The sequence below is a fragment of the Schistocerca americana genome, chromosome 8 (assembly GCF_021461395.2).
Source record: "Schistocerca americana isolate TAMUIC-IGC-003095 chromosome 8, iqSchAmer2.1, whole genome shotgun sequence".
Lineage (NCBI taxonomy): Eukaryota > Metazoa > Arthropoda > Insecta > Orthoptera > Acrididae > Schistocerca > Schistocerca americana.
Window position 1 is genome coordinate 507,531,048 of NC_060126.1, and position 26,517 is coordinate 507,557,564.

Consider the following 26,517-nt stretch of genomic DNA (forward strand, 5'->3'; position numbering starts at 1 on the left):
TGCGAGTGTATACCCGTCCTTTTTTCCCCTAAGGTAAGTCTTTCCGCTCCCGAGATTGGAATGACTCCTTACCCTCTCCCTTAAAACACACTTCCTTTCGTCTTTCCCTCTCCTTCCCTCTTTCCTGATGAGGCAACAGTTTGTTGCGAAAGCTTGAATTTTGTGTGTATGTTTGTGTTTGTTTGTGTGTCTATCGACATGCCAGCGCTTTCGTTTGGTAAGTCATATCATCTTTGTTTTTAGATATAATTGTTTAACAATTTACAGGAGTCAAAAAGATTACTTAAACCACTCGCCACTATCCTACGATGATCGTTCTTCACAATAAAAATACATATTCAACGTCTGGGTATCACACGCAAACATTATGCAAATCAAGTAATAAAATTTCCGCCACAAATAGATCGTAGTGCTAAACGTATCTGAGGTCTCGTATGCACCGACGTGTGACAACACAGGCACCCTGCTCCACTAAACAACTCGCCAATGGCCGACCACCTGGAGCCACTGCTGCCATCACCTGCTACCTCTGTCACAGGATACTTCCTCACTTTCGAATTCTGCTAAAGTAATCAAATGCTTCATCAAATACGAAGTCTCTTAAGGTAACAGCACAGAGGAGCTGTAACTATCACGTTTATACTACACTGAAGACTCAAAGAAACTGGCACACGTGCCCGATATCGTTTAGGGCCCCACGAGTGTACCGAAGTGCTGCAACAGGATGTGGCGTGGGCTCTACTAATGTCTGCAAGTAGTGCTGGAGGGAATTGACACCACGAGTCCTGCAGGGCTGTCCATAAATCCGTAAGAGTACGAGAGGATGGAGATCTCTTCTGAACAGCATGTTGCGAGGCATCCCAGATATGCTCAATAATGTTCATGACTGGGGAGTTCGGTGGACAGCGGAAGTGTTTAAACTCCCGAAGAGTGTTCCTGGAGCCACTCTGTAGCAATTCTGGACGTGTGGGATGTCGCACTGTCCTGCTGGAGTTGCCCAAGTGCGTCCCATCGGAATGCACAGTGGACACGAATGGATGCAGGTGATCAGGCAGGATGCTTATGTACGTGTCACCTGTCAGAGTCGTATCTAAACGTATCAGGGGTCGCACGTCACTCCAATTTCACACATCCCACGCCATTACAGAGCCTTCACTAGCTTGAACAGCCCCTGCTGACATGCAGGGTCCACGGATTCATGTGGTTGTGTCCATACCCGCACACGTCCATCCGCTTGATACAATTTGAAACGAGCCTCATCTGACCAGGTAACACCTTTATCGGTGTATATATCACGTTATAAATTCGGTAACGCAGCTGATTTTGTTACGATGGTCATCTTTCCCTGCGTAGGTGGGAGATTGAAATTTCGTTAAAAGATCTCGCCCTCACCTCCACTGACCTGGTGGGACGCCATTGATATCATATTGATAGACTAGGTAGGTAATTAAAATGATCACAAGAGTCACTTTGCATAGTGAATAATTTCTTTCCAACTGTTGGATTACATTGCCAAGTAGCTCAGATGGGAATCTCTGGAGGAAGACGATGTTCTTTTCACAAGGGACGCTGTTGAGAACTGACTTTTGAAGCTGACGTAGGAAGGAATCTACCTTCATCAGCATACATTTTGCTGAAGGGCCACGAATGTAAGATACGAGAAATTAGTGCTCATAAGGAGACACATAGGCAGTCTTTTTCCCTCGCTCTATTTGCGGGTGGGATAGGAAAGGGAATGACTTGTAGTGGTACAGGGTGCCCTAAGCCACACCCTGTACAATGGCTTGCGAATTAAACATATAAGAGTTAATGTAAATTTCATCTTCCTATTACGATATCAATCCATCCGTTTATAGGCAAACCAACCTCATGGGAGAATGTTGTATCTTATTTATCGAGAAAACAAAATACGAAACTCCTGCTGCTGACTGTCTCTCGGTAAAAATCCTCATATTGGCTCCTAATTTTCTCAGTGCCGTCACTTTGCGAGATGTATGTGAGTGGTTGTAATATGTTTGCCCACAACACTTAGAAGTAGCGGTACTAAGCTCACCTCTCAACTCCCCTCTCGTGAGTATCGCTTACCTGCCGTATTCCCACGAATCTTCCAGTCTTCGAAATACAGCATTTGAATCCACATGATTTCCACAAGTAAGAGATGTCCCCTGCCAAGTCACATGCCTCTGCTAATTCTCTCGAAATCCCATCACATTCCGACAGTTTGTTAGAAGGCTGTCCAGTCCTCCACCCATCACTGACTAGGCAGAGGGGTACCACGAGAAAAATAGCACACCAACGTACATGAGGGTATTCACAACTGAGCAGAATACAAGTGAACTGCACAAAGAAATTCAGAAGCATTACATCTACAATTCATCAGTATCTAATGGTACATGTCCTGATCTCCTTTATTCTATTTCTATGATTAGTATTGTATCAACTACTACGGCTTCTGACATCAAATGTAACAGTTGTGTTACTAAATGTGACACTTCTGTCACTCAATGTAACTGGGTTTTCTCTTTGGATGCTGTCAATTGTCAGGATGAGCATTCTAAAGCATTCTGTCAGGGTGAAAATATTAAATAAATTAACTTTTCTCTCTTAACAACATGTGGGCAGGGTGGGTTCTTCCTTGGCTCGGGTATGAGGTCGAATGAAACATCATTTTACATAAGATAACTTTTATTGAAAGTTTCGTACAACTGTATCTTACTGGGACGTTCTGGTTCGGAGCGCGGCAGCCGTGTCGTTTGCGTAGCCCTCTGCTGCGGCAGCGGCGGCGGCGGCGACGGCGGCGGCGTCTGATTACGCGTAGCGGTGTGTATCTCGTGTCGCCGTCTCGCCCAGCTGACCGGAGACGCGCAGCGCGAGGTGGCCGGTTTAATTATTGCGAGCGACGTTGTGCGTCGGATGGTGATACCTTGAATGTGGCGACCCAGTGTTTCTCTTCTCTAAGCGGCCGCGTGTGTTGTGCGTTGACCAGCGGAGCGGCGCGGCGGGGCAAGGCCAGTGTCCCGAACTCGAACCACGGACTCCCGCTTGCCAGTCTTCGACTGTCAGGTCTTTATCCCAGCTCACAGGTGACTGCTGAGGTGAGGCCGTCTCCTTCCCGTCCTCACGAGTCACCTGGGTACGTAAAAATCAGACATCCAATACCTTTTAACTTCTGTCTTCTGGCGCCGCGGCTGCTGCTTGCTATTCCATTACAGCGGCGGACTTGGTGCGTCTGTGCATGATGCAGTCTCTTCTTGCATGACGGTCTTCAGCAGCGAAACTGACTGAACACTACTGCTACTCTTCTTTTCTTCCTTCGTCTCTCGTCTTCGTCTCCGTTCCCGTCTCCGTCTCCGTCTCCGTCTTCGTCCCCGTCTTCATCTGTCTTCCTCTGTCTTCATCTGTCTTCAACTGTCGGGCCCACCGCGTCTCGCGTATTTATTCACTTCAGTTTACTGGAGGTGAACGACTTCACGGCCATTGCCTCTTCTGTCACGTTGAAAAGCTTCTCGAAGAATCTTCTTGACCTCGGTCATTGGCTCTTGGAATGTAGGCGGGGGCCTCTGATCGCAGGTGACGACTGAGAAACACGTGAGCCGGTCATTGCCTCTTCCATCACCTTGAAAAGCTTCTCGAAGAATCTTCTTAACGTCGGTCATTGGCTCTTGGAATGTAGGCGAGGGCCTTTGCTCACAAGCGACAACTGAGAAACACGTGAGCCGGTCGGGCGATGTCCTGACGGCTGAATCGACAGCGCCCGCTTATGTGGAACTGCTGACTTCACGGTCATTGTCTCTTCTGTTCTGCTGTTCTGCACGCTGAATGCCAGTATGTAACTCTCTAAACTAAACCAAGTTTTCCATTTATATTCTAATTTCTAGTTCACTTTGATTTCACTAATTTATTTACTTAAGTAACACTCAACAGTATGTTAGAAGTACGACAGTGTAATGGTGTCACAGATTCTGCTGACAGCACAGTCTCTCTCTCTCTCTCTCTCTCTCTCTCTCTCTCTCTCTCTCTCTCTCTCTCTCTCTATCTATCTATCTATCTGTCTCCTCGTTATTTTTGTAATATCCAATGGAGTGAAACAACAAACTATAAAAATTTTGCTAACGTCACCTGGCAGAGAACTCTGTCTTTTGATATCGAAAACAAATACCATCTGCTGTTGATATCATGGCTATGTGGTGATCCTATTAACTATACACGTAAGTTTGAAAAAAACCTACTTACTACTGAAAAAGATATTTGTGATGAACAAATCACTGACCTATTTCGCTTGCTAAGAATAGCAGTAAAATGCAACTGTTTTGTTTTCAGTGCCAAATTACACCATCAGCCTGATGGGTAACCCACTGGCAGACATCTTGGCCAATATTTTCATTAATTCGCTGCAAGAGAGATTCTTCAACAATTTTTCAGCTGCTGATCTTGGTATTTTGTCTTATGCTCGGCACAAAGATGACATTTTGATCATATACAGTGGTTCCCAGAAAGGAATTCAGCATTTGTTTGAAATTTTTAATGGTGTTCCCTTGCAAACTAGAAAATAACAACAGCTTAATTACTTGGCCTCAGTATCACTATTGAAAATGACAGACTCACTTTCAGTATTTTTCGAAAGGCCGCTAATAAAGATAGAATTGTGCCTGATAGTTCAATGCATCCTCTTCCCACAAGAAGCATTTTTCCATTCAGCCATCTGTACCTTTGTCACCTGACAGGCATAATGAAGAGATGAATATAATAAAAACTGTTGCAGTTAATAACAGCTATGATCCCATATTAGTTGACAAGATCTTCAAAGTTGAAACTGATGCTAAAGTGACCACTTCAGACAAAAGCGCTGTTTCTGACAGTAAGAAGTACAAAAATGTTTTCTCGATTCCATTTTTAGGCCCTATTTTGTGTAAAATTCGTCCTATTTTGGTTAAAATATATGGATTCGAAGTTAGCGTTTCCACGAACAATAACTTAAAAAAAAATTTCACAATCTGAAGTCCACAGTTGCGCCTATACACAATTCAGAAGTGTATAAAAGAACCTGTGATACGTTTCCCATTTATTATATAGGAAAAACTGGAAGGTCTTTTAGTGTCAGGTACAAGGAGCATTTGTTGGGAAAAGAGGCACTAATGTAAACAATTCCACTTTTTGCTGACCATATGTTAATTTCTGGATACAAACTGAAATGTGTTGAAGAAATTTCCATTTTACGTAGAGAAAAGAAAGGTCATAGGCTTGATTACTCGAAGAGCTGGAGATTTTCAAGCATATTTCTAAGAACGATTGTCTCATCCTGAGTGAACGGTTACAGCTACATAACAAATTTTTTTCAATGCTTTCAATTCACTGCTCAAAGAATTTTGATTCGTCTCTTTCTACTATATTTTCCTACTTCTAGTTCTGAAACATTTTCTTCGAATCTCATTGATATGTGCTGCTAAAGTTACCTTCATGCAAATATTTTTTGGATTGTACAGCTGTTTATAAAACTTTTCTACATCATTATGTCCTTTACATAATAATAATTTCTGTAAAGGCTAACAGAAGACTCTTAGTATTACTTAATCTGCTTGACTGCTATATATTTTAAAAAAGCTCTCTTCTTTTATATTTTGTTTTTGAAATTAACTGTCTTTTTTTTTCAATTATTTCTTTTATAATCTTTGAAATGGGCACATGTCACTGCCAGAACCTGACAGGTGGCGCAACGTGTATTGTTTTTGTGGCAGCAATGTAAACCATTTGGGCAATCAGTCTGATGTTGTTCCTAGCTAGGCACACATGGCAAAGCCTGGAACATTTCATTTCACTTTTGACCTGAGCATCGCTGCTCTAAATTCTGATTACTGCTTTTTACCAACGTAATTTCATGTAAGTAACCTCTGTACATCACGAAAATTGTTATCATGGTTAATGTGTTTCTTTGTCATATATAATTTTCTACATATCATTTTAGAGGATTTATCAAAATTTCATTCTGATGAAGACACCCTTAGTGGGTTTCGAATCCCAAACAGTTATTTGCAACCGGTTGGCTGTATAATCGTACGTTGAAAATATACATGTATTGGTCCACTGGAGCAGGTGGCCAGTGATTGAAATCACTTGCACAAACTTGTTACGTAGGAGGACCGGATCCCACAAACTAACAATCACAAGAGAGGGTTCCTGTGTTGTTATTTGATAAGCAGATTGATACACTGTCTTTCTACTGTAACGCATCCAAGCACTGTACTACTACAGCTTTGTACACTGCCATATATTTTGTTTTTCTACCATGACTATGAGGACAGCATCAACTTCTAAACTTGCATTAACTCGTTCCGATTCATCAGAAAGCTGGATATTGCGTGGTGTAAGTTAAGCTACTCCCACAATACACGAGATGATTGAAATAAAAGACAGAGATGGTGTTTGTTATTGACAAAAATGTGGAAGACATCTCAGTGTATGAAAACTGGAAGAGTTTTTGGCATTGTGATGTGCTTCCAAACAGCTATCCAAAGGTGATGACCTCCTCATTTAATGTCATCTTCCACAGCGATGGAGTAGCAGGTTCTCAGTTTTCTGTTTTTGAATAGACCCAGAGCATTGATTCTTCATATTGGTGGTGGATATTGCGCCTGGATATGTGGTCATTGTTACAGTGTTTCAGGCAGTAGTCATCCTGACCTTCAACCCTTTGGACACTCCATGTCTCATTTTTATGATTTACAAATGCATAACTGCATGTGGAACAAAGGGGTGTTTTTTTTCAGGACTTAAGCCCATAGAGCACGAATAGTGTGCACTATCAGTTGTCAACCCCACTGGTGGAGGAACAGAGTGATTTTCATACACCCGGGCGAGCATGTGAGTACCCTCACCCTTCCACATTTTTTGTCATATTTTCATCAACTTTACGCATTCTCCGTCAATTTTCGTTATTTTACCAGATTTTTGATAATTTTGATGCATTTTACTAAATTACTTGGGGTCCAAACCACCACTTTACGATGAGTTGTCACATCGACAAAACATCTCATCACATTGACCTTGTGACGCTGTCAGCCAACGACATTGCAGCACGGTACCGAAGGTCATATAAATGTGGACATATTGTGAACTCTGTTACACTGCCTACATCACAAGACACAAACACCTTTTCTTAGTGTAGGAAATACCCATCATCAGACAGTAGGTACAAAAACTATGTTCCTTAGGTGAAACACTTTATGAATTCGATACGATTTTAATATAATTGACCATCTCTCCCTATATAGGTGGGAGTCACAAAGTATTCTCGCATTTGTGGATCCTGAGCAAACTCTAGATTATCTCTCTATGCATCTTCTAACTGTTTCTCCGTCTTTAACCGACCCCACCTGCAACATTGTCTACGACTTAATTTGTAACTGATCAGAAGTAGGAGGGCGCTATACCCACTACATTAAATGTCTCATTAAGGAACAGAACAAGCTGAGTTCCATGTAATCAATATATTTTGATATGTGGCTTTCGGGAAGGGCATAACACATGTTCCAAACTTGCATAACAGACCAACGCCTGTGATATAAAGCGGTGCTCTCATTCCAATACTGTAACTACTGCTCCGTGACGACCATTCTGAACCAATCTTACCCATATCACTCATCTAATTACACACGATGTCTCTAGATGCTTGCATGATGAGGAGCTTAGCACCATTTATTGGTGTACAGTAAATATCTGCTTGATACACTTGAGAGTGTTGTGGTGATGTAATAGATGATTAAGAAGAAGAAGAACAACAACAACAAGAAGAAGAAATGTATGTTTTATGCATGATGGAGCTCCAGATGGAAGGAGTTTGAAACATTTTATGTAAATCACTTGTGCTATCAGGACAGCAGTATTGTTGTAGTGTTTGGATTCCATACCAGGAAAACATTGGAAAGAGAGAGAGAGACTGTAGAACATAAACACACACTGCTAAGGCTATATGGTTCTGCACTTACACATGCTAAATGTTAAAGCAGTGTGGTTTCCAATATATTAGTCACATGGAATCCAATGCTGTTAAACCCCAATGCAGGAAATATATTGCCAGTACCTGATGTACAATCACACTGCAAGTTTTCTACACCACACGTTATAGCGAGAAACTTTAGGTCAATAAAACAACTTCCTTCTACACCAAAGGAAAGAAGAAACATAGATTCTTTGTGGTACATGACATTATATAGTTTTCCAGAGGTGTATAGTGCTCACTATACGATATCTGAATACAGTTCAGAAATTATGCTATGTTAGCACCAGTCCTATAAAATGATCATCAGCAATGGAAAATACACGAAACTATGACATCTTATGAGGAAACAGACAAATGCATAGCAGCAGTGTATGACATGTGGAATTACATGCCATGCTGCACTGAGCACTTGAACAGAACACGGTCTCTTCCATACACACAATGCCTGTCAAGTACATGTACACACAGGAATTGCAGTATCTCACAAACACCTGTTGCTAATTTAGAATCACTGCAGTTATGAAACTGAAGATTTGATTAATGTCTGAGAGGTGGCAGGGGACTGGATTACTTTGCACGCAGGTTTGTTCGTCTAGAGGAGGGTGGCAACAAAGGTTTTCCATCAGTTTGGTGGACTTAATTCATCATACATGTGCCAGAAGACCTCTGCTGACTTTTGTACGGAGAGGTTTGCTGTTAACGGTTGCAGGTAGAAAGTGCTCCAAGTCACTTGCTGAACACACAATTTTATATGAGTTGAACATAAGTTCCATCAAACAACTGATACATTCCTGAGAGAACAATGGAAAAAGATCGTTAAATCCATGATAAATGACCTGCTGCAACATCTTCCTCTCTCTAGAATGCACCATCAGTCTACCTCTTTACAACTCATCCCAGTCGACTACTCCATCTACTTTCTATCATCCTTTAACGCAGGTCCGTGTCGATTTAAAGGCAGATAGTTTCCCATTCCAGGAAAGCATCAAAGACAGCAGTCAACTGATATGTATCGCTAATACCTCAATAGGCATACAGCAGAATGTTGTTAAAAACCATGCAGCAACTGGTCTGTAAGATATTTGTTAGCCGACACTGCATGGCTGTGATTGGTAGAGAGTACAGAGAAGCTCGTTGTAATTACTGTTTGTTACAGTTTCAAACACATAAACAGTCTTGACAGGGTCAAACACGTGATACATTCTGTAGTTGTGTATTGCAGTCCCCAATCCAGTAATGCAATTCTCTTTTGGAATCACATCTGGGCTTGTAATCTGACAGATGTAAATTTATTACTCTACATTTGGCAGTCATCCATAATAAACAATGTATTCCAGCCGTCTGTTTGCTGTTCACAAAAAATGACTGTTTCTCTGGTTCTCTGTGCTTCCATGTTAACTTTTTCTCACATTCCTCTTGCTGTCACATGCTCGTCCCCATGCACGAGAATTTTCCTGGACCAAGTAGACACGCAAGTATTCCCTCATTATCCCTCAATTTCCTCGCATTTTGGCGTATTTTCCGTCAGCTTATACGTATTTTCCGTCAATTTTCGTAATTTTATCGATTTTATGTCACTTCTGCTCATGTGACCATGAGATCACATCTTGCCATGCATACTAAATTACTTGTAAATGTAGTACAGTTCTCAATGCTATTTTTCTGTATGTATGTGTGTCTCTGTATTTTTTTCATGTGGGGGCCCCTCCCGACCATACACAAAAACTACCACTGGTGAATAAACCTTCAGACCCCACCCCCAACATATAGCGATGGATGCACCTTCAAACCATGTCCTGGCCGTAACGTGTGGTGGATCCACCGAACCCTATCCCAGCCATAACGCATGATGGGCCCACCTTACAACCATACCGTGGCCATAATACAGGGTGGATCTACTTTCTAATACTATCCCATCTGTCATTCGTGGTGGACCCACCTCCGAACTCTGCCGCAGCCATCACAATTGTAGGTCCCCTTCGAACCCCATCCTGACCATAACATGTGGTGGATCTCTGATGTAACGCTTTGTGCACCCAGTTACGAGCTCTATCCTGATCCTACCCTGTGCCATGCCCCCCCCCCCCCCCCCCACACACACTTACAGGAAAACAGTGCAGTTGTACTAGGTGTGCCGGCCGCAGTGACCGAGCGGTTCTAGGCACTTCAGTCCGGAACCGCACAACTGCTTCGGTCGCAGGTTCAAATCCTGCCTCGGGCATGGATGTGTGTGATGTCCTTAGTTTAGACAGGTTTAAGTAGTTCTAAGTTCTAGGGGACTGATGACCTCAGGTGTTAAGTCCCATAGTGCTCAGAGCCATTTGAACCATTTTTTTTGTACTAGGTGTTGACAACTGTACTACATTCACAAGCAATTTTAGAATATGTGGTGTGAAGTGATGTCGTGATTACATGAGCAGAAGTGCTGGAAAATTGGGAAAATAACGAACATTGACGGAAAATAAGTATAAATTCAAGGAAAATACGCCAAAAAATGGGGAAATTGATGGAGAATGGGGGAGTACTTGCATGTCTACTTGGTGCAGGAAAATTCTTGTACATGGTAATGAGTATGTGACAGCAAGAGGAACATGACAGACAGTTGACATGGAAGCAACGGGAACCAGGGAAACAGTTAGTTTTGGTGGACAGCAATAAGACGGCTGGCACAGATTGTTTAATTGATTACGTGGAACTCAGATTGTTCTGTTCCTTAATGAGGTGTCGACTGCAGTGGGTCTAGTGCCCTCTTACTTCTCGTCAGTTCCAAATTAAATCGTAGACAATGTTGCAGGAAGAGTTACAGGACTCATAGAGAGATCATCTAGAGGTTTGCTCTAGATGTGAATACTATGTGACTCCCACCCACATAGGGAGAGGTGGCCAATTGAGATGAAAGCTTACCGAATTTATGAAGTGTTTGGGCTGAGGAACATAGTTTTTGTACCTCCTCTCTTATGATGTCTATTTCCTACACTAACAAACAGTATCTGCATCGTGTGATGAAGGCAGTGTGAAAGGGTTCGCAATATGTCCACATTTATATGACCCTTGCAACCGTGCTGCATTGTCATCAGCTGATAGCATCACGAGATCAACGTGATGAGACATTTTGTTGACAGGGGAACCAGCGAACCGTCTATACACCAGTTTGGAGAGTGACCGCTGTCCACAGAGGGAACTCTGCTTACGCATCAGGCATGTGTGTGTGTGTGTGTGTGTGTGTGTGTGTGTGTGTGTGTGTGGCCGGGGGGGGGGGGAGGGGGGAGCAGCTGCCTTGTTGCCTTGTGACAGCACGGGAAATATCTAGTGTTGCGACTATACGAGGTGTGGCTAGAAAAAACCGGACTAGTACTGGTGAAACAATAAAACGAATGCAATAAGGCTGAAAGTCGCGTGGCCTGTCACGTGACTCTCGCTCCGCCTACTGCTCGAGTTTCATCTGCCTCCTGCACTCAGTCTGCCCGTGGCGTCTGTTTTAAGTAGTTGACGTTTTGTCTGTGCGTCGGAAAATGTTGAGTGTACAGAAAGAACAGCGTGTTAACATCCAATTTTGTTTCAAACTAGGAAAATCTGCAAGTGAAACGTTTGTAATGTTACAACAAGTGCACGGCGATGATTGTTTATCGCGAACACAAGTGTTTGAGTGGTTTAAACGATTTAAAGATGGCCGCGAAGACACCAGTGATGACACTCGCACTGGCAGACCATTGTCAGCAAAAACTAATGCAAACATTGAAAAAATCGGTAAACTTGTTCGACAAGACAACAAGTCAACTCCTGTTAACTCAGACACTGCTCTGATTGTTAAACGGCGATCTTGTCGAACAAGTTTACCGATTTTTTCAATGTTTGCATTAGTTTTTGCTGACAATGGTCTGCCAGTGCGAGTGTCATCACTGGTGTCTTCGCGGCCATCTTTAAATCGTTTAAACCACTCAAACACTTGTGTTCGCGATAAACAATCATCGCCGTGCACTTGTTGTAACATTACAAACGTTTCACTTGCAGATTTTCCTAGTTTGAAACAAAATTGGATGTTAACACGCTGTTCTTTCTGTACACTCAACATTTTCCGACGCACAGACAAAATGTCAACTACTTAAAACAGACGCCACGGGCAGACTGAGTGCAGGAGGCAGATGAAACTCGAGCAGTAGGCGGAGCGAGAGTCACGTGACAGGCCATGCGACTTTCAGCCTTATTGCATTCGTTTTATTGTTTCACCAGTACTAGTCCGGTTTTTTTCTAGCCACACCTCGTATATGGTGCATGTGCTTATGTTTTTTGGGATCTATCTGTCTTTGCGATATATGTTCGAGTGTCTGGTGGTCGATAGCTATACGCAGGATGCAGAAGTGATTATTTTGTATGGTGAAGGATACGAATTGTGTTTACTACATGGTTATGGTATGGTGGTACAATTGTTTGTGGTGATATAGCCTGGTTGGAGATCGGTTTCACGCCGAAAAATTCAAGCTTTCCTCGACAGTAGCAGAAGCTGTGTAACTGAGCAAGTGTCTCTGGCAATAGTTTCCATGTTTTATGATCTGTAAACCACTTTTACAGGGTTTAACTGTCAGTGCAATATGCTTGCTGTATGTTATTCGGTCTGTACAAAATGGTTTTTCACTGCACTTCTAGTAATTTACCCGTCTGCGGAAAGTGGTGGACAGTGCCCCCACACCAGCATAAGCAATTTGGAGTTTAAATTCAGCAGGAACAAATCAGAATGCTCCATTCACAGGAAGTTCCGCTACATCTGACAGTCATAAGACATCCTTTGTGTGGGACATAGTAGCCTCTACAGACTGACTCGAATAACACAGGGGCAGAACAAGGTAGCTGCGGAAAGATCTGTGACGTCTGAGAGTCATGTGGTGTCTTTTTTGTTTGAGTGTTCAGTGGTGAGTCCAAGCAGACCAGCTTCCACTGGTTCGGACAGGTGGAACGCCGTCTCCCTCCCCCTGCACCGCCATTGTGGCTTTAGAGCAGCTCCAGACCGGTAGTTGTGGGACATCGAAAATTGACCTAAAATTCCAGCCATTTTTCTCTTTTGTAGGACAATGCTTCGAATTCTGTTTGTGTTTTCTTCTCGTGGTCTGTGATGGGTTTCAAAGTATGTCATGAAATTTTAGATGTGTAATCGGTCCGACTTTCCCATCTGTGCTTAGACACCAGTGTGCCTCGACAAGAGAGGAAAATAAAAACTAAGAGCCTGAACATCCCTGACTGCAGGAGGAAATATAAGCTAAGCCCATTCAGCGTTTCAGAAAAGTGATGAACACAACAGCAGCTGCAGGACTCAGAAATTTTTCTCTCACTGGCAGTGCATTCAAACAAGCAGTTAAAAATCAAAAAGTCCTGGACATCCTATTTAGAGTTATAGAGATATGTATTTCGACTACCAAATATCGTTGTTTTGGCGTGTAAAATCGGATATTGCAGCTGATGTCGATTTCAGGATCGGTAAATTAATTCGCGATTGACGAACCATTTCTATTGACATGGCTTAGAAAGTAAACATTCACATAATTCCAAAGTCTGGAAACGGTCGCCGCACCAGCTACAGCTCCCACGGTGCTTTATGTGCAAGTGTGTTTCGAGTAGCAGTTTTGTGATGTATACAGGGTGTTGCAAAAAGGTACGGCCAATCTTTCAGGAAACATTCCTCACACACAAAGAAAGAAAATATGTTATGTGTACATGTGTTCGGAAACGCTTACTTTCCATGTTAGAGCTCATTTTACTATTTCTCTTCAAATCACATTAATCATGGAATGGAGACACACAGCAATAAGACGTACCAGCGTTACTTCAAATACTTTGTCACAGGAAATGTTCAAAATGTCCTCTGTTAGCGAGGATACAAGCATCCAACCTCCGTCGCATGGAATCCCTGATGCGCTGATGCAGCCCTGGAGAATGGCGTATTGTATCACAGCCGTCCACAATACGAACATTTGGTACCGGGGTTGCGTAGACAAGAGCTTTCAAATGCCCCCATAAATGAAAGTCAAGAGGGTTGATGTCAGGAGAGCGTGGAGGCCACGGAATTGGTCCGCCTCTACCAATCCATCGGTCACCGATTCTGTTGTTGAGAAGCGTACAAACACTTCGACTGAAATGTGCAGGAGCTCCATCGTGCATGAACCACATGTTGTGTCGTACTTGTAAAGGCACATGTTCTAGCAGCACAGGTAGAGTATCCCGTATGAAATCATGATAACGCGCTGCATTGAGCGTAGGTGGAAGAACATGGGACCCAATCGAGACATCACCAACAATACCTGCCCAAACGTTCACAGAAAATCTGTGTTGATGACGTGATTGCACAATTGCGTGCGGATTCTCGTCAGCCCACACATGTTGATTGTGAAAATTTACAATTTGATCACGTTGGAATGAAGCCTCATCCGTAAAGAGAAAATTTGCACTGAAATGAGGATTGACACATTGTCGGATGAACCATTCGCAGAAGTGTACCCGTGGAGGCCAATCAGCTGCTGATAGTGGCTGCACACGCTGTACATGGTACGGAAACAATTGGTTCTCCCGTAGCACTCTCCATACAGTGACGTGGTCAACGTTACCTTGTACAGCAGCATCTTCTCTGACGCTGACATTAGAGTTATCGTCAACTGCACGAAGAATTGCCTCGTCCATTGCAGGTGTCCTCGTCGTTGTAGGTCTTCCCCAGTCGCGAGTCATAGGCTGGAATGTTCCGTGCTCCCTAAGACGCCGATCAATTGCTTCGAACGTCTTCCTGTCGGGACACCTTCGTTCTGGAAATCTGTCTCGATACAAACGTACCGCGCCACGGCTATTGCCCCGTGCTAATCCATACATCAAATGGGCATCTGCCAACTGCGCATTTGTAAACATTGCACTGACTGCAAAACCACGTTCGTGGTGAACACTAACCTGTTGATACTACGTACTGATGTGCTCGATGCTAGTACTGTAGAGCAATGAGTCGCATGTCAACACAAGCACCGAAGTCGACATTACCTTCCTTCAATTGGGCCAACTGGCGGTGAATCGAGGAAGTACAGTACATACTGACGAAACTAAAATGAGCTCTAACGTGGAAATTAAGCGTTTCCGGACGCATGTCCACATAACATCTTTTCTTTATTTGTGTGTGAGGAATGTTTCCTGAAAGTTTGGCCGTACCTTTTTGTGACACCCTGTATTCAGTTTGTGAAGTGAATTGTTTAATATTCCGTGTGGCACATTTTCTGAAGCAGCAGCATTTGCTAGCACTGGAGTGGAGTCCGAGAGAGTACCGGAGGCCTAGAGGAAGACCACCAGACAGATGGGACAAACATCTTCAACGTGCATTGTGAGTATATTCTGCACATTGCTTAGACACCAGGTTTAATAATTCCTGAAGCAGTTTGTGTTGGACCACAAGGGATATCGGTGTAGCACAGGGATTAGGAGGAGGGCCGAGGTATTTCCCCGCACGACAGGAGGTGCTCAGTGTGGACCTGCGGCTGCCCTGTGTTAGGCCCTGGTCGGAGCTGCGAGCCCACCGCATGGCTGCTTCCAGTGAACGTAACTCTGGTGCACGGCGAGACGGGATCGCCAGATATATTTAGTGCTATCTGTGTCTACCTTGGCCAGATTATAAATACACTCCTGGAAATGGAAAAAAGAACACATTGACACCGGTGTGTCAGACCCACCATACTTGCTCCGGTCACTGCGAGAGGGCTGTACAAGCAATGATCACACGCACGGCACAGCGGACACACCAGGAACCGCGGTGTCGGCCGTCGAATGGCGCTAGCTGCGCAGCATTTGTGCACCGCCGCCGTCAGTGTCAGCCAGTTTGCCGTGGCATACGGAGCTCCATCGCAGTCTTTAACACTGGTAGCATGCCGCGACAGCGTGGACGTGAACCGTATGTGCAGTTGACGGACTTTGAGCGAGGGCGTATAGTGGGCATGCGGGAGGCCGGATGGACGTACCGCCGAATTGCTCAACACGTGGGGCGTGAGGTCTCCACAGTACATCGATGTTGTCGCCAGTGGTCGGCGGAAGGTGGACGTGCCCGTCGACCTGGGACCGGACCGCAGCGACGCACGGATGCACGCCAAGACCGTAGGATCCTACGCAGTGCCGTAGGGGACCGCACCGCCACTTCCCAGCAAATTAGGGACACTGTTGCTCCTGGGGTATCAGCGAGGACCATTCGCAACCGTCTCCATGAAGCTGGGCTACAGTCCCGCACACCGTTAGGCCGTCTTCCGCTCACGCCCCAACATCGTGCAGCCCGCCTCCAGTGGTGTCGCGACAGGCGTGAATGGAGGGACGAATGGAGACGTGTCGTCTTCAGCGATGAGAGTCGCTTCTGCCTTGGTGCCAATGATGGTCGTATGCGTGTTTGGCGCCGTGCAGGTGAGCGCCACAATCAGGACTGCATACGACCGAGGCACACAGGGCCAACACCCGGCATCATGATGTGGGGAGCGATCTCCTACACTGGCCGTACACCACTGGTGATCGTCGAGGGGACACTCAATAGTGCATGGTACATCCAAACCGTCATCGAACCCATCGTTCTACCATTCCTAGACCGGCAAGGGAACTTGCTGTTCCAACAGGACAATGCACGTCCGCATGTATCCCGTGCCACCCAACGTGCTCTAGAAGGTGTAAGTCAACTACCCTGGCCAGCAAGATCTCCGGATCTGTCCCCCATTGAGCATGTTTGGGACTGGATGACGCGTCGTCTCACGCGGTCTGCACGTCCAGCACGAACGCTGGTCCAACTGAGGCGCCAGGTGGAAATGGCATGGCAAGCCGTTCCACAGGACTACATCCAGCATCTCTACGATCGTCTCCATGGGAGAATAGCAGCCTGCATTGCTGCGAAAGGTGGATATACACTGTACTAGTGCCGACATTGTGCATGCTCTGTTGCCTGTGTCTATGTGCCTGTGGTTCTGTCAGTGTGATCATGTGATGTATCTGACCCCAGGAATGTGTCAATAAAGTTTCCCCTTCCTGGGACAATGAATTCACGGTGTTCTTATTTCAATTTCCAGGAGTGTATGAAGGGAGACATAAGGCCAGAAATCTATCGACGCGTCAAGTGTGGCTGGCAAGCATTAGAGAAGAATTCAAAAGTATTCAGATCAAAAATGCCAGTAAATTTGAAGAAAGCAGTATTTGATCAATACATTCTTCATGTGATGACGTATGGCTGCGAGACATGGTCACTGAACTCATTTACAAAAGGGAAACTTCGGACAGCACAGAGAGCCATGGAGAGATCAATGCTGGGCTATACAAGAAAGGACAGGAAAAGGGCAGATGACATCCGGTCTGTGACGAAAGTTAATGACATCTTAGAGACAGTAGGTTCCTTGAAATGGCAGCGGGCTGGCCACATCGCAAGAAGAAAAGACAACAGATGGACGAAGCTAGCACTGGAGTGGAGTCCGAGAGAGCACCGGAGGCCTAGAGGAAGACCACCAGACAGATGGGACAAACATATCAAGAAGATCGCTGGTAACACCTGTGAGAGAACTGCCCAAGACCGTCCCACTTGGAGAAGACTGCTGAAATCCTACCTGAATCCACGACTCGAAGAGGCCACATCATTTAATGATTGAATTGGCTGATGATGATGATGATGATGATGATGATGATGATCTGTGTCAGTGTAATAACATGGTTCCTTTTCCTATCAGAATAAAAAAAAGAAATGTATCACAGTTGTTTAAAATCATCTAAATTGTTTAAACACTACCATTATTTTCGAGGTGTACTGCGATTTCAGAAATACACAAACAATATTCTTAAACAAATTGATTAAACAATGAAACTTCCTGGCAGATAAAACATTGCCTTACACCTGCACATATTAACCTAATATCGTGAGATCCTCCCAGTCCAACAGCTCGACACAGACTGAGTGAATTTCCTGCCAATTTCCAGATGGAGGAAGGGAGGGGTGGGGAGGGGAGGGGAGGGGAGGAAGGGTGGGAGGGCGAAGGGGAGTGGGGGATTGGACGGGGAAAGGCTGTGGGGGAGTTTCAACAGTGCCCTTGTGTGGTGGTGTCATGAACAAGGTTACTTGGTCTTCGGACCTCAAGGTGACCGCACAAGAAATTTGAATATCCCGCCATTTTTTTTTTAAATTTCGCTGCATTCCAGGTGTGTGGGTGAGTGGAGTTAGGCAAGAGGAGGTAGTTCCATAACAACATAGGAGAAGTGCCGGGTATCAGTAACGTCCTGCCACGATATTTCGGCGCGGAGTCTTCTGGCCATCTTCAGGTGAGTGCCACTGTAGTAGTACTGGCGAGCACGCGCTGAGCTCCGCTATTTAAAGCCTTGTGAGGTGACATTGCGCATGCGCTGCTCAGCGTGCGTGTTCATAACGGCTCCGTGTGCTGCGCCTCGCGCCCTCCACTGCGAAAGCCTGGCGTATCGGTGTCAGGTCGATGCAGATAACTACGTCGACTACGAAGTTTCTCTATAACAGGATTCCAACCAGAGTTTAGCTGATAACCGTTATCTCGACTGATGAGAGTCATTGTCGGACAATCTTATTTCCACAGATTCATTGATAATCGAGCTCTAAAAGTTTGATGTATGGGCCAAAATTTTTGTGGAAATAAGATTGTCTGACAACGAGACTCTCATCAATCGAGAAAACGGTTATCATCTAAACTTTGCTTGGAATCCAGTTATAGAGAAACTTCGTAGTTGACGTAGTTATCTGCATAAAGATGGAAATCGACCTGACACCGATACGCCAGGCTTTCGCAGTGGAGGGCGCGAGGCGCAGCGCACGGAGCCGTTATGAACGCGCACGCTGAGCAGCGCATGCGCAATGTCACCTAAAAAAATGGCTCAAATGGCTCTGAGTACTATGCGACTTAACTTCTCAGGTCATCAGTCGCCTAGAACTTAGAACTAATTAAACCTAACTAACCTAAGGACATCACACACAGCCATGCCCGAGGTAGGATTCGAACCTGCGACCGTAGCGGTCGCTCGGTTCCAGACTGCAGCACCTAGAACTGCACGGCCACTCCGGCCGGCGCAATGTCACCTCACAAGGCTTTAAATAGCGCAGCTCAGGGTGTACTCGTCAGTACTACTACAGTGTCACTCACCTGAAGATGGCCAGAAGACTCTGCGCCAAAATATAGTGGCAGGACGTTACTGATACCCAGCACTTCTCCCGTGTTTTTATGGAACAATCAGTACGCTGGGAAAGCTTTAAACATCACAACAAGTGGAGGTAGCCCAGTTGACCTATTTTCCCACAAAAATTTGAATTTCCCGTCATATATGGCCGCCATCTTGGATCCATCATCTTGAATAAATTTGGCAACAATGCAAAGTGGGATGGTGCCCCCTTTGCCCTGCTACTTATTCGAACTGTCTTCTTTTGTGCCACTGCGGCATCTGTGCCAAAAGCTCAATGAGGCATATTTGTAAAAAGTATTGGTGCCTATATTTTTACAGGTAAAATGAATGAATGTTCAGTAATTTTCAAGACTGGGCAGACTGTACACAGTACAAGGCACCCCACTCGCGCCCCCGAGGTACCTGCACTGGCTCGTATTGGCTCCACACCTCTTGCACCCCCTTGAAAAAGACAGTCCTGCCTCTGAGAACAGTTTCCTCCACACTCTCTACAGTTTGTTGTGTTGGAACACGTTGCCAGCTTTCCGTTTGCTGGGCCACGAGCTACAACCGTCAGGCTGAAAGGCAGTGGCACAACACATTACTGGCCAGAAGACCTCGACTGGACTGGATGAGGCGACTGGTGCAAGTCTCTCTATTCGGCGCCATTTCGGCAACTTGCTCCTCGATGAAGATCAGATGAAATGAGGACAACACAAACACCCAATCCGTGGCTGGAGAAAATCTCCGGCACGGCTAGAAATTGGACCTGGGACCTCAGGATCTAGAGGTAGCAGTGGGTAACCATTTGACCTCATGCTGTGGGCATTCCCTAGAGGCTGAATAGAGGTGTAGTTTATTATTACTGATTTGAGGCGTTTCCAGAGTTTCTCCTGGTTTTGCTCAGCTGTCTGTAGTGTGTGGTCCCAAGCCATGTAGTGGAAGGTCTGGAGTTTCCTTTTAATTCGCCTGGCGAATCTGTCTGACAGGCTCTGTGCCTCATTGTATACTGGTAGGTTTGCCTCACGTGTACTGATCAGTTTCGCATTACATAGCGCTTTTGACCAAATACAGTTGTTTTGAAAAAGGGAGTGTGTATGCAGTACAACAAATAGCAGCAATATAAAAAAATGACACCACATTTGTCATACTTAAGGTTTACTAATATCCTGAGGGGTAAGAAACAGTACATTAGAGGACAGTTTACTTACGTTTCTTTTGCAACCTACAGGCAATAACTGAAGTGCGTAATTTTACTTTAATAATGAAAAGTTGCTAGTAAACAATAAGAGACCTGACTTTTCCAGAGAGATGTCGTATATCAATAGAACAACGTGAAGTTACACAGTTAATGTGGAATGTAGGAAACTTGCGAAGAATGCAATACATAACTTAACGTACCAAATAAACCACTACAACAGTAACTGAAGAGAGAACCATACAGACGTGACAGTGAATCGTCAACAGTAATAACTGTTTCCCAACCTAGAAGAAAGGAGGTCCGAAAATATTACTTAACCTGTCAAACATCGGAGCCAGGAACAACAAGACTCTTCAACGCAGAACAAATAATTATATTTACAAAAACATTTGCCTGTTGGGAAGTGAAGTGTAACAATGTACAGATCATCGTATTCCGTGTAAAATTGTCAAAGTGTCAAGGAATGTGACTATCGTAATAAGAACACAAAGCAATGGAAATATATACCTTTCTCATGAATGAAATACTGTGTTTGAACTGCCTTGCTTTCAGTGGCGTAAGCTGCAATTATACACATACTTGAAAGTAATACTTGTTCACATCACGTTATATATTTGACTCAGTGAGATTTTTGCGTTATTTCACAATCATTCAGGTCTTTTCATAATTTAGTAGTGCATCGGCCACAGAAATATAGTAACTATTTAGTAAATGAAGTAAAAAAATATTTTAAAAGAACATCAGTTTTACAGTTGGGTATCTGGCCACTAGGAGCTCTAGTGTCACTTGAACTGTCATACGATAACAAACTTTGACAGCAGGGAGTGCCACAGTGATCTCTATATTACGTGGGTATTCATCTCTGATCTCGGAGCACGGAACTGCGGTGTGTGTGCAGATTCTTGTCATCCACATAGTGCACCGTGTTATAGTCAGACAAAAAAATAAAAAATAAAATTCCAATAGTCTGTACATGACAAAGAATTCGTTTCTTATTTCTAGATTTGAACTTTATATCAACATGCAGTGTAATAGCCTGATGTCAGAGCAGAATGAAAAGTATTTTCATTTTGTGTTCTCGACACTTCGTGGCACCCACGTGTAATTAGGCAGGAAACAAAATAGGAGCGTCTTTGGCCGGCACGTTCAGACAGCTGGAGTTCGATCGTGGAGGTGAAAAAAGAAGGAAGGTGGGACTACAGACTTACGCTGCATGCTGTTTTGACGCTAGAGTGGGCGCCATTTCGAGGAGCCCAAAACATTACCAGACAACTGTTTACGAGTGCTTCTCGTTCATTATTTCCGTCGTGTGCGCGCAATAACTGTTTTAAACACTAAAAATTATAGAGATTACACGAATAACAGTGTCAGGAAGGCAATTTCGAACGGGGAAGCGTCACCGCGGTGAACTATGGGAGTACGAATGCGGTGAACCTATTATCTACATCTACATTTATACTCCGCAAACCACCCAACGGTGTGTGGCGGAGGGCACTTTACAAGCCACTGTCATTACCTCCCTTTCCTGTTCCAGTCGCGTACGGTTCGCGGGAAGAACGACTGCCGGAAAGCCTCCATGTGCGCTCGAATCTCTCTAATTTTACATTCGTGATCTCCTCGAGCGGTAGAAGTAGGGGGAAGCAATATATTCGATACCTCATCCACAAACGCACCCTCTCTAAACCTGCACAGCAAGCTACACCGTGATGCAGAGCCCCTCCCTTGCAGATTCTGCCACTTGAGTTTGCTAAACCTCTCCGTAACGCTATCACGCTTACCAAATAACCCTGTGACGAAACGCGCCGCTCTTCTTTGGATCTTCTCAATCTCCTCCGTCAACTCCACCTGGTACGGATCACACACTGATGAGCAATACTCGAGTATAGGTCGAACGAGTGTTTTGTAAGCCACCTCCCTTGTTGATGGACTACATTTTGTAAGGACTCTCCCAATGAATCTCAACCTGGCACCCGCCTTACCAGCAATTAATTTTATACGATCATTCCACTTCAAATCGTTCCGTACGCATACTCCCAGATATTTTACAGAAGTAACTGCTACCAATGTTTGTTCCGCTATCATGTAATTGTACAATAAAGGATCCTTCTTTCTATGTATTGGCAATACATTACATTTGTCTATGTTAAGGGTCAGTTGCCACTCCCTGCACCAAGTGCCTATCCGCTGCAGATCTTCCCGCATTTCGCTGCAATTTTCTAATGCTGCAACTTCTCTGTATACTACAGCATCATCTGCGAAAAGCCGCACGGAACTTCCGACACTATCTACTAGGTCATTTATGTATACTGTGGAAAGCAATGGTCCCGTAACACTCCCCTGTGGCACACCAAAAGTTACTTTAACGTCTGTAGACGTCTCTCCATTGTTTTGGGCTAGTTAAGATGGCAGACATACAGTTAGCGCATAGAGTAAATATCTCTGGAGTGAGCATTCACATGCGCAGAACAGAGTTTGTGCTGTCAACATACATTGCCGGCCTGGTTACGTGATCTCGGGACGTCGTGTGTTTGTCCGTATAGCGCCCTGTATATTTAGAATGTCACTACATCCCCAGTACAGACGGATTCTTTTTGAACATGTCGTGGATTATTTATATATGTTGCGCAAACATTTTAACAGTATCCTATTTGATACCGGGAATAAACCAGCTACATAACTTTTAAGGGCAAGTGATATTACATCCTGCTTCTTTGCGATAGGTGTCACAGTTCAGATGCACTCTGTTCTTGGTAGTTTTCGGTATGATACGGCACTTTATATTATTACAGAGCCTGACGTACGTTTTAGCAGTGATAGTCTTGCAAAACGACTTGACAGTACGCTAGTACTCTTGCAAGTGTCCGAAAAACACCGAATTTGCCACACATTAGCGATTATATCCCTGCTAATTCGTCCTTTTTTCTGCTGTTTCTGCGTATTTATTTTCTCGTTTTTGCGACCTAAAGCACAATTTTTCGTAGTGGTGGGACTTTGAAGTATTTATTTAACCCATTTTAGGTACTTGCTCCCAGTTTATTAAATAAATAGTAGACTGCATAATCTATATACACAATCGACAATTCACTGATAAATGCATGGAGGATAGTATTTGCTGAAACAACGAACCATTCCCTTTCCTGTTCCACTAGCAAATTTACGAGAGGAAGCGATTGTTTGTAAGCTTTTGTACGAGCCGTAATATCTATCATAGTCATAAAATCGTAGAGAAATAGGTCTACAGAATCAAGCCTTAATTATAATGCATCTCGAAATTTTTAAACATATACAGTGTATCTTAATAATATAACTATAATTAGAGCTATATGGAATGTACCCATGAAAAGTTACTATCTCTCCTTTCACATATTTTTCTTTGCATCCGTAGCAACAACAGTAATTCACCATCGCTATTACACTATCAACAAACGGTGAAACACAACAAAAACTCTTGATATTATAACTTCAAACGCTGCAGAAAGCACACACGCACAGCGAAGTCCCGAAAACACTTGACAATCCCGGTTTTGTGTTTGAACATGCGCAGAACGCAATGCTCACTCCAGAGATATTTACTCTATGGGCACGCCAGAAGTTACTTTAACGTCTGTAGACGTCTCTCCATTGTTTTGGGCTAGTTAAGATGGCGGACATACAGTTAGCACCATGGAGGTAAGAATAGAGGGAGACGCCGTGACGTCACAGCTGTGAAGCTATGTGAAGCCGAGGGTAGCCATCTCAATCCGACCAAAACATTGCTGCTGTAAGCTTGTGTGCATAGGCTTGTCGCTCGCTTTTGGAAGGATTTTGCGCTATTATGGTGACTTGTGTGGTGTTCGGGTGTACGAATTCGTTCTGATTGTGATGCGAAATCGAAGGGAATAACATTTCGTGTGTAAGTGGTCTCGTTAAGTGTGATTTTACAACTTCATTGTGAATGAACGTGTGCTACATCGGTACCTGTACTATAGCGTGTTTTTCTCCTGTATGATTTTAGATTTCCTAAAAATAAAAGTCGGAAAGCTCTGTGGGAGAATGCCATGAGGAGGAAGAATTGGCGTGCGTCTAAATGGAGCACTATATGTTCTCAGCATTTCCGAGAAGAGGACATAGACCGAACTTCCCTTTCAACAGTAAGGCTCCGAGAAAATGCTGTACCATCAGTTTTCCCTACACACCCAAAACATTTGCAAAAGGTATGTTAATTCAAAGAATTAAATTCTTAGTTTTCAAGTTCACGTTTCAGTATAATACGTACGTATCGTCGATAATCGAGTGTTGAGTAACTCACTTTGTCTTCATCATGTACCAAATTAAAAGCTAACACTACATTAACTGGCGTAAAGTATAGGCCTAAACAGGACACTGTGTAGATTTGCCATTCTATGTACTGTATTTAAGTAAATATTGGTGGCAATGAACAGTGTTTCCCAGTAGTGTAACGTAACTGAAATGTCCCAGTACGTATTACAAACAAGATGTATTTATGGGGCTTTGGAGGGAGGGTATAGCTAAGTTAGTTTTCAGTTTCTATTATTTAGTTTGTGACACACGTTTATTACTGAATTAACAAAATTGTATCGTTTACATTGAAGGCTAGCTATTCGTAATATTACATTAAAAACTATTTTTAATCAGAAGAAACGCGGAATTTCGCCTTTACGAGATTTTATTTTAAACAAAAACTTTGAAACAACCAATCTCATGACGTTGCATGCGTATATGGTGCAATTAGCGACCGTAATACACGCAGCGCTATAGCACACTGGCAATGTTTTGGTCAGAGTGTCATGGCAGCGAGCCACGCCCCCATGGCTTCAAAACGTAGTACGGCTGGGATACGTAGCGCCATCTCCCCTTATTCTTACCTCCATGGTTAGCACCATGGAGGTATAAGGAGGGGAGATGCCATGACGTCACAAACTTGAAGCCGACAGAAACCGAGCTCCGCCATTGCAGTTTGGTCAGAAGACTCGTTTCTGAAGCACAAACTATGTTTGTATTTACAAATGAAATTTTGTATAAGTGTGTAAACGAGTAAGAAATATCGTCCGGTATGTAAACAAGCATAGCTTTCGGGTTCTGCTTTCAGTTTCCATCGACACAAATACAGTAAAAGGTGATTTGAGTTTGAAAAGAGCTTTGTACACTATTATTTTTTATCATTCGAAGTTCGTATCCAAAAGAAACACTTAAGTTAACGAGACCAAATCAGTTTTATTGCTGGGGCAAAAACGCATTAAAAACAAAACGAAAACGTCTGAAAAAGCTATTCTGACGTTGTGTTATGCATGTAAACAATGTAACACTCAACATCATCTGAAATTATTTCGCAGACATAACGTTAAATACGAAGAACAAGCAATTCTAACAAGAGCCCTGTCACTGTTTTGACCAATCAAACATGGCGGCCGACCATGCCCACCGCCTTCAAACAGATGTACAGCAGACGGCCATAGTGCCATCCCCCCTCCTTATACCTCCACGGTTAGCACAGAGGTCGCTGTAGCGCCAGGTATATCTGTGGCGGCGCGCGGGCCTCACCTGCAGGCGGCGCATGCGCGTGGCGAGCAGCGCGACCTCCCTGGTGCCGCGCACGTTGAGCAGCAGGGCGGCGGCCAGCGGCTGGCGGAAGCTGACGCTGGCGGCGCAGTGGAAGACGACGCTCACCTCGGCCTGCAGCGCCGCCGCGTCCGCGGCGCCGAGCGCCAGCCCCGGCGCCTGCGCGTCGCCCGCCACGGCGCGCAGCTTCTCCAGCGCCGACCCGCCGCCCGCCTGCCGCAGCCGGTCGAACACCTGCAGGCGACGACGGCGCTCGTAAAAGTCACACGGGTTCGCCATTCATTAGTTCCACACTACAGCCGGAGGCGAACTTTCGACTGGCGGTGTGGACAGCTAAAGGAAATCAAAATCACTACGAACGGCTGCCCTCGAGTCTTCGTGTGTTTTTCGGAATCTAGACGTCGAGTCCTTGCTAACTGTGCTGGATTAAGAGCACAAAATGGACGAGGCCCGAGGGCGAAACTGCAAGCAAAAGCAGCAAGTGTTTCGTAACTGATAGGTGGGTGACAGTAATTATTTTTACCGAGGTATTAGTACAAAGTTAATTTAACTTAGCCTTCTACCAAAATGACAAACATACAAGTTCCTGCAAAACGTATCTCCGTATTTA

General features: G+C 44.4%; 1 protein-coding gene across 1 annotated transcript in view; it reads right to left on the reverse strand.

The window, feature by feature from the left end:
• The window catches only part of LOC124545946 (putative fatty acyl-CoA reductase CG5065), a 140,377-nt gene extending 114,191 nt beyond the window's left edge, over positions 1 to 26,186 (reverse strand). Inside the window, exon 1 of the mRNA XM_047124907.1 lies at positions 25,890 to 26,186. Coding sequence (XP_046980863.1) covers positions 25,890 to 26,186 — 297 coding nt within the window. The remainder of the gene's footprint in view (positions 1 to 25,889) is intronic.
• Between the last annotated feature and the right edge of the window lie 331 nt (positions 26,187 to 26,517).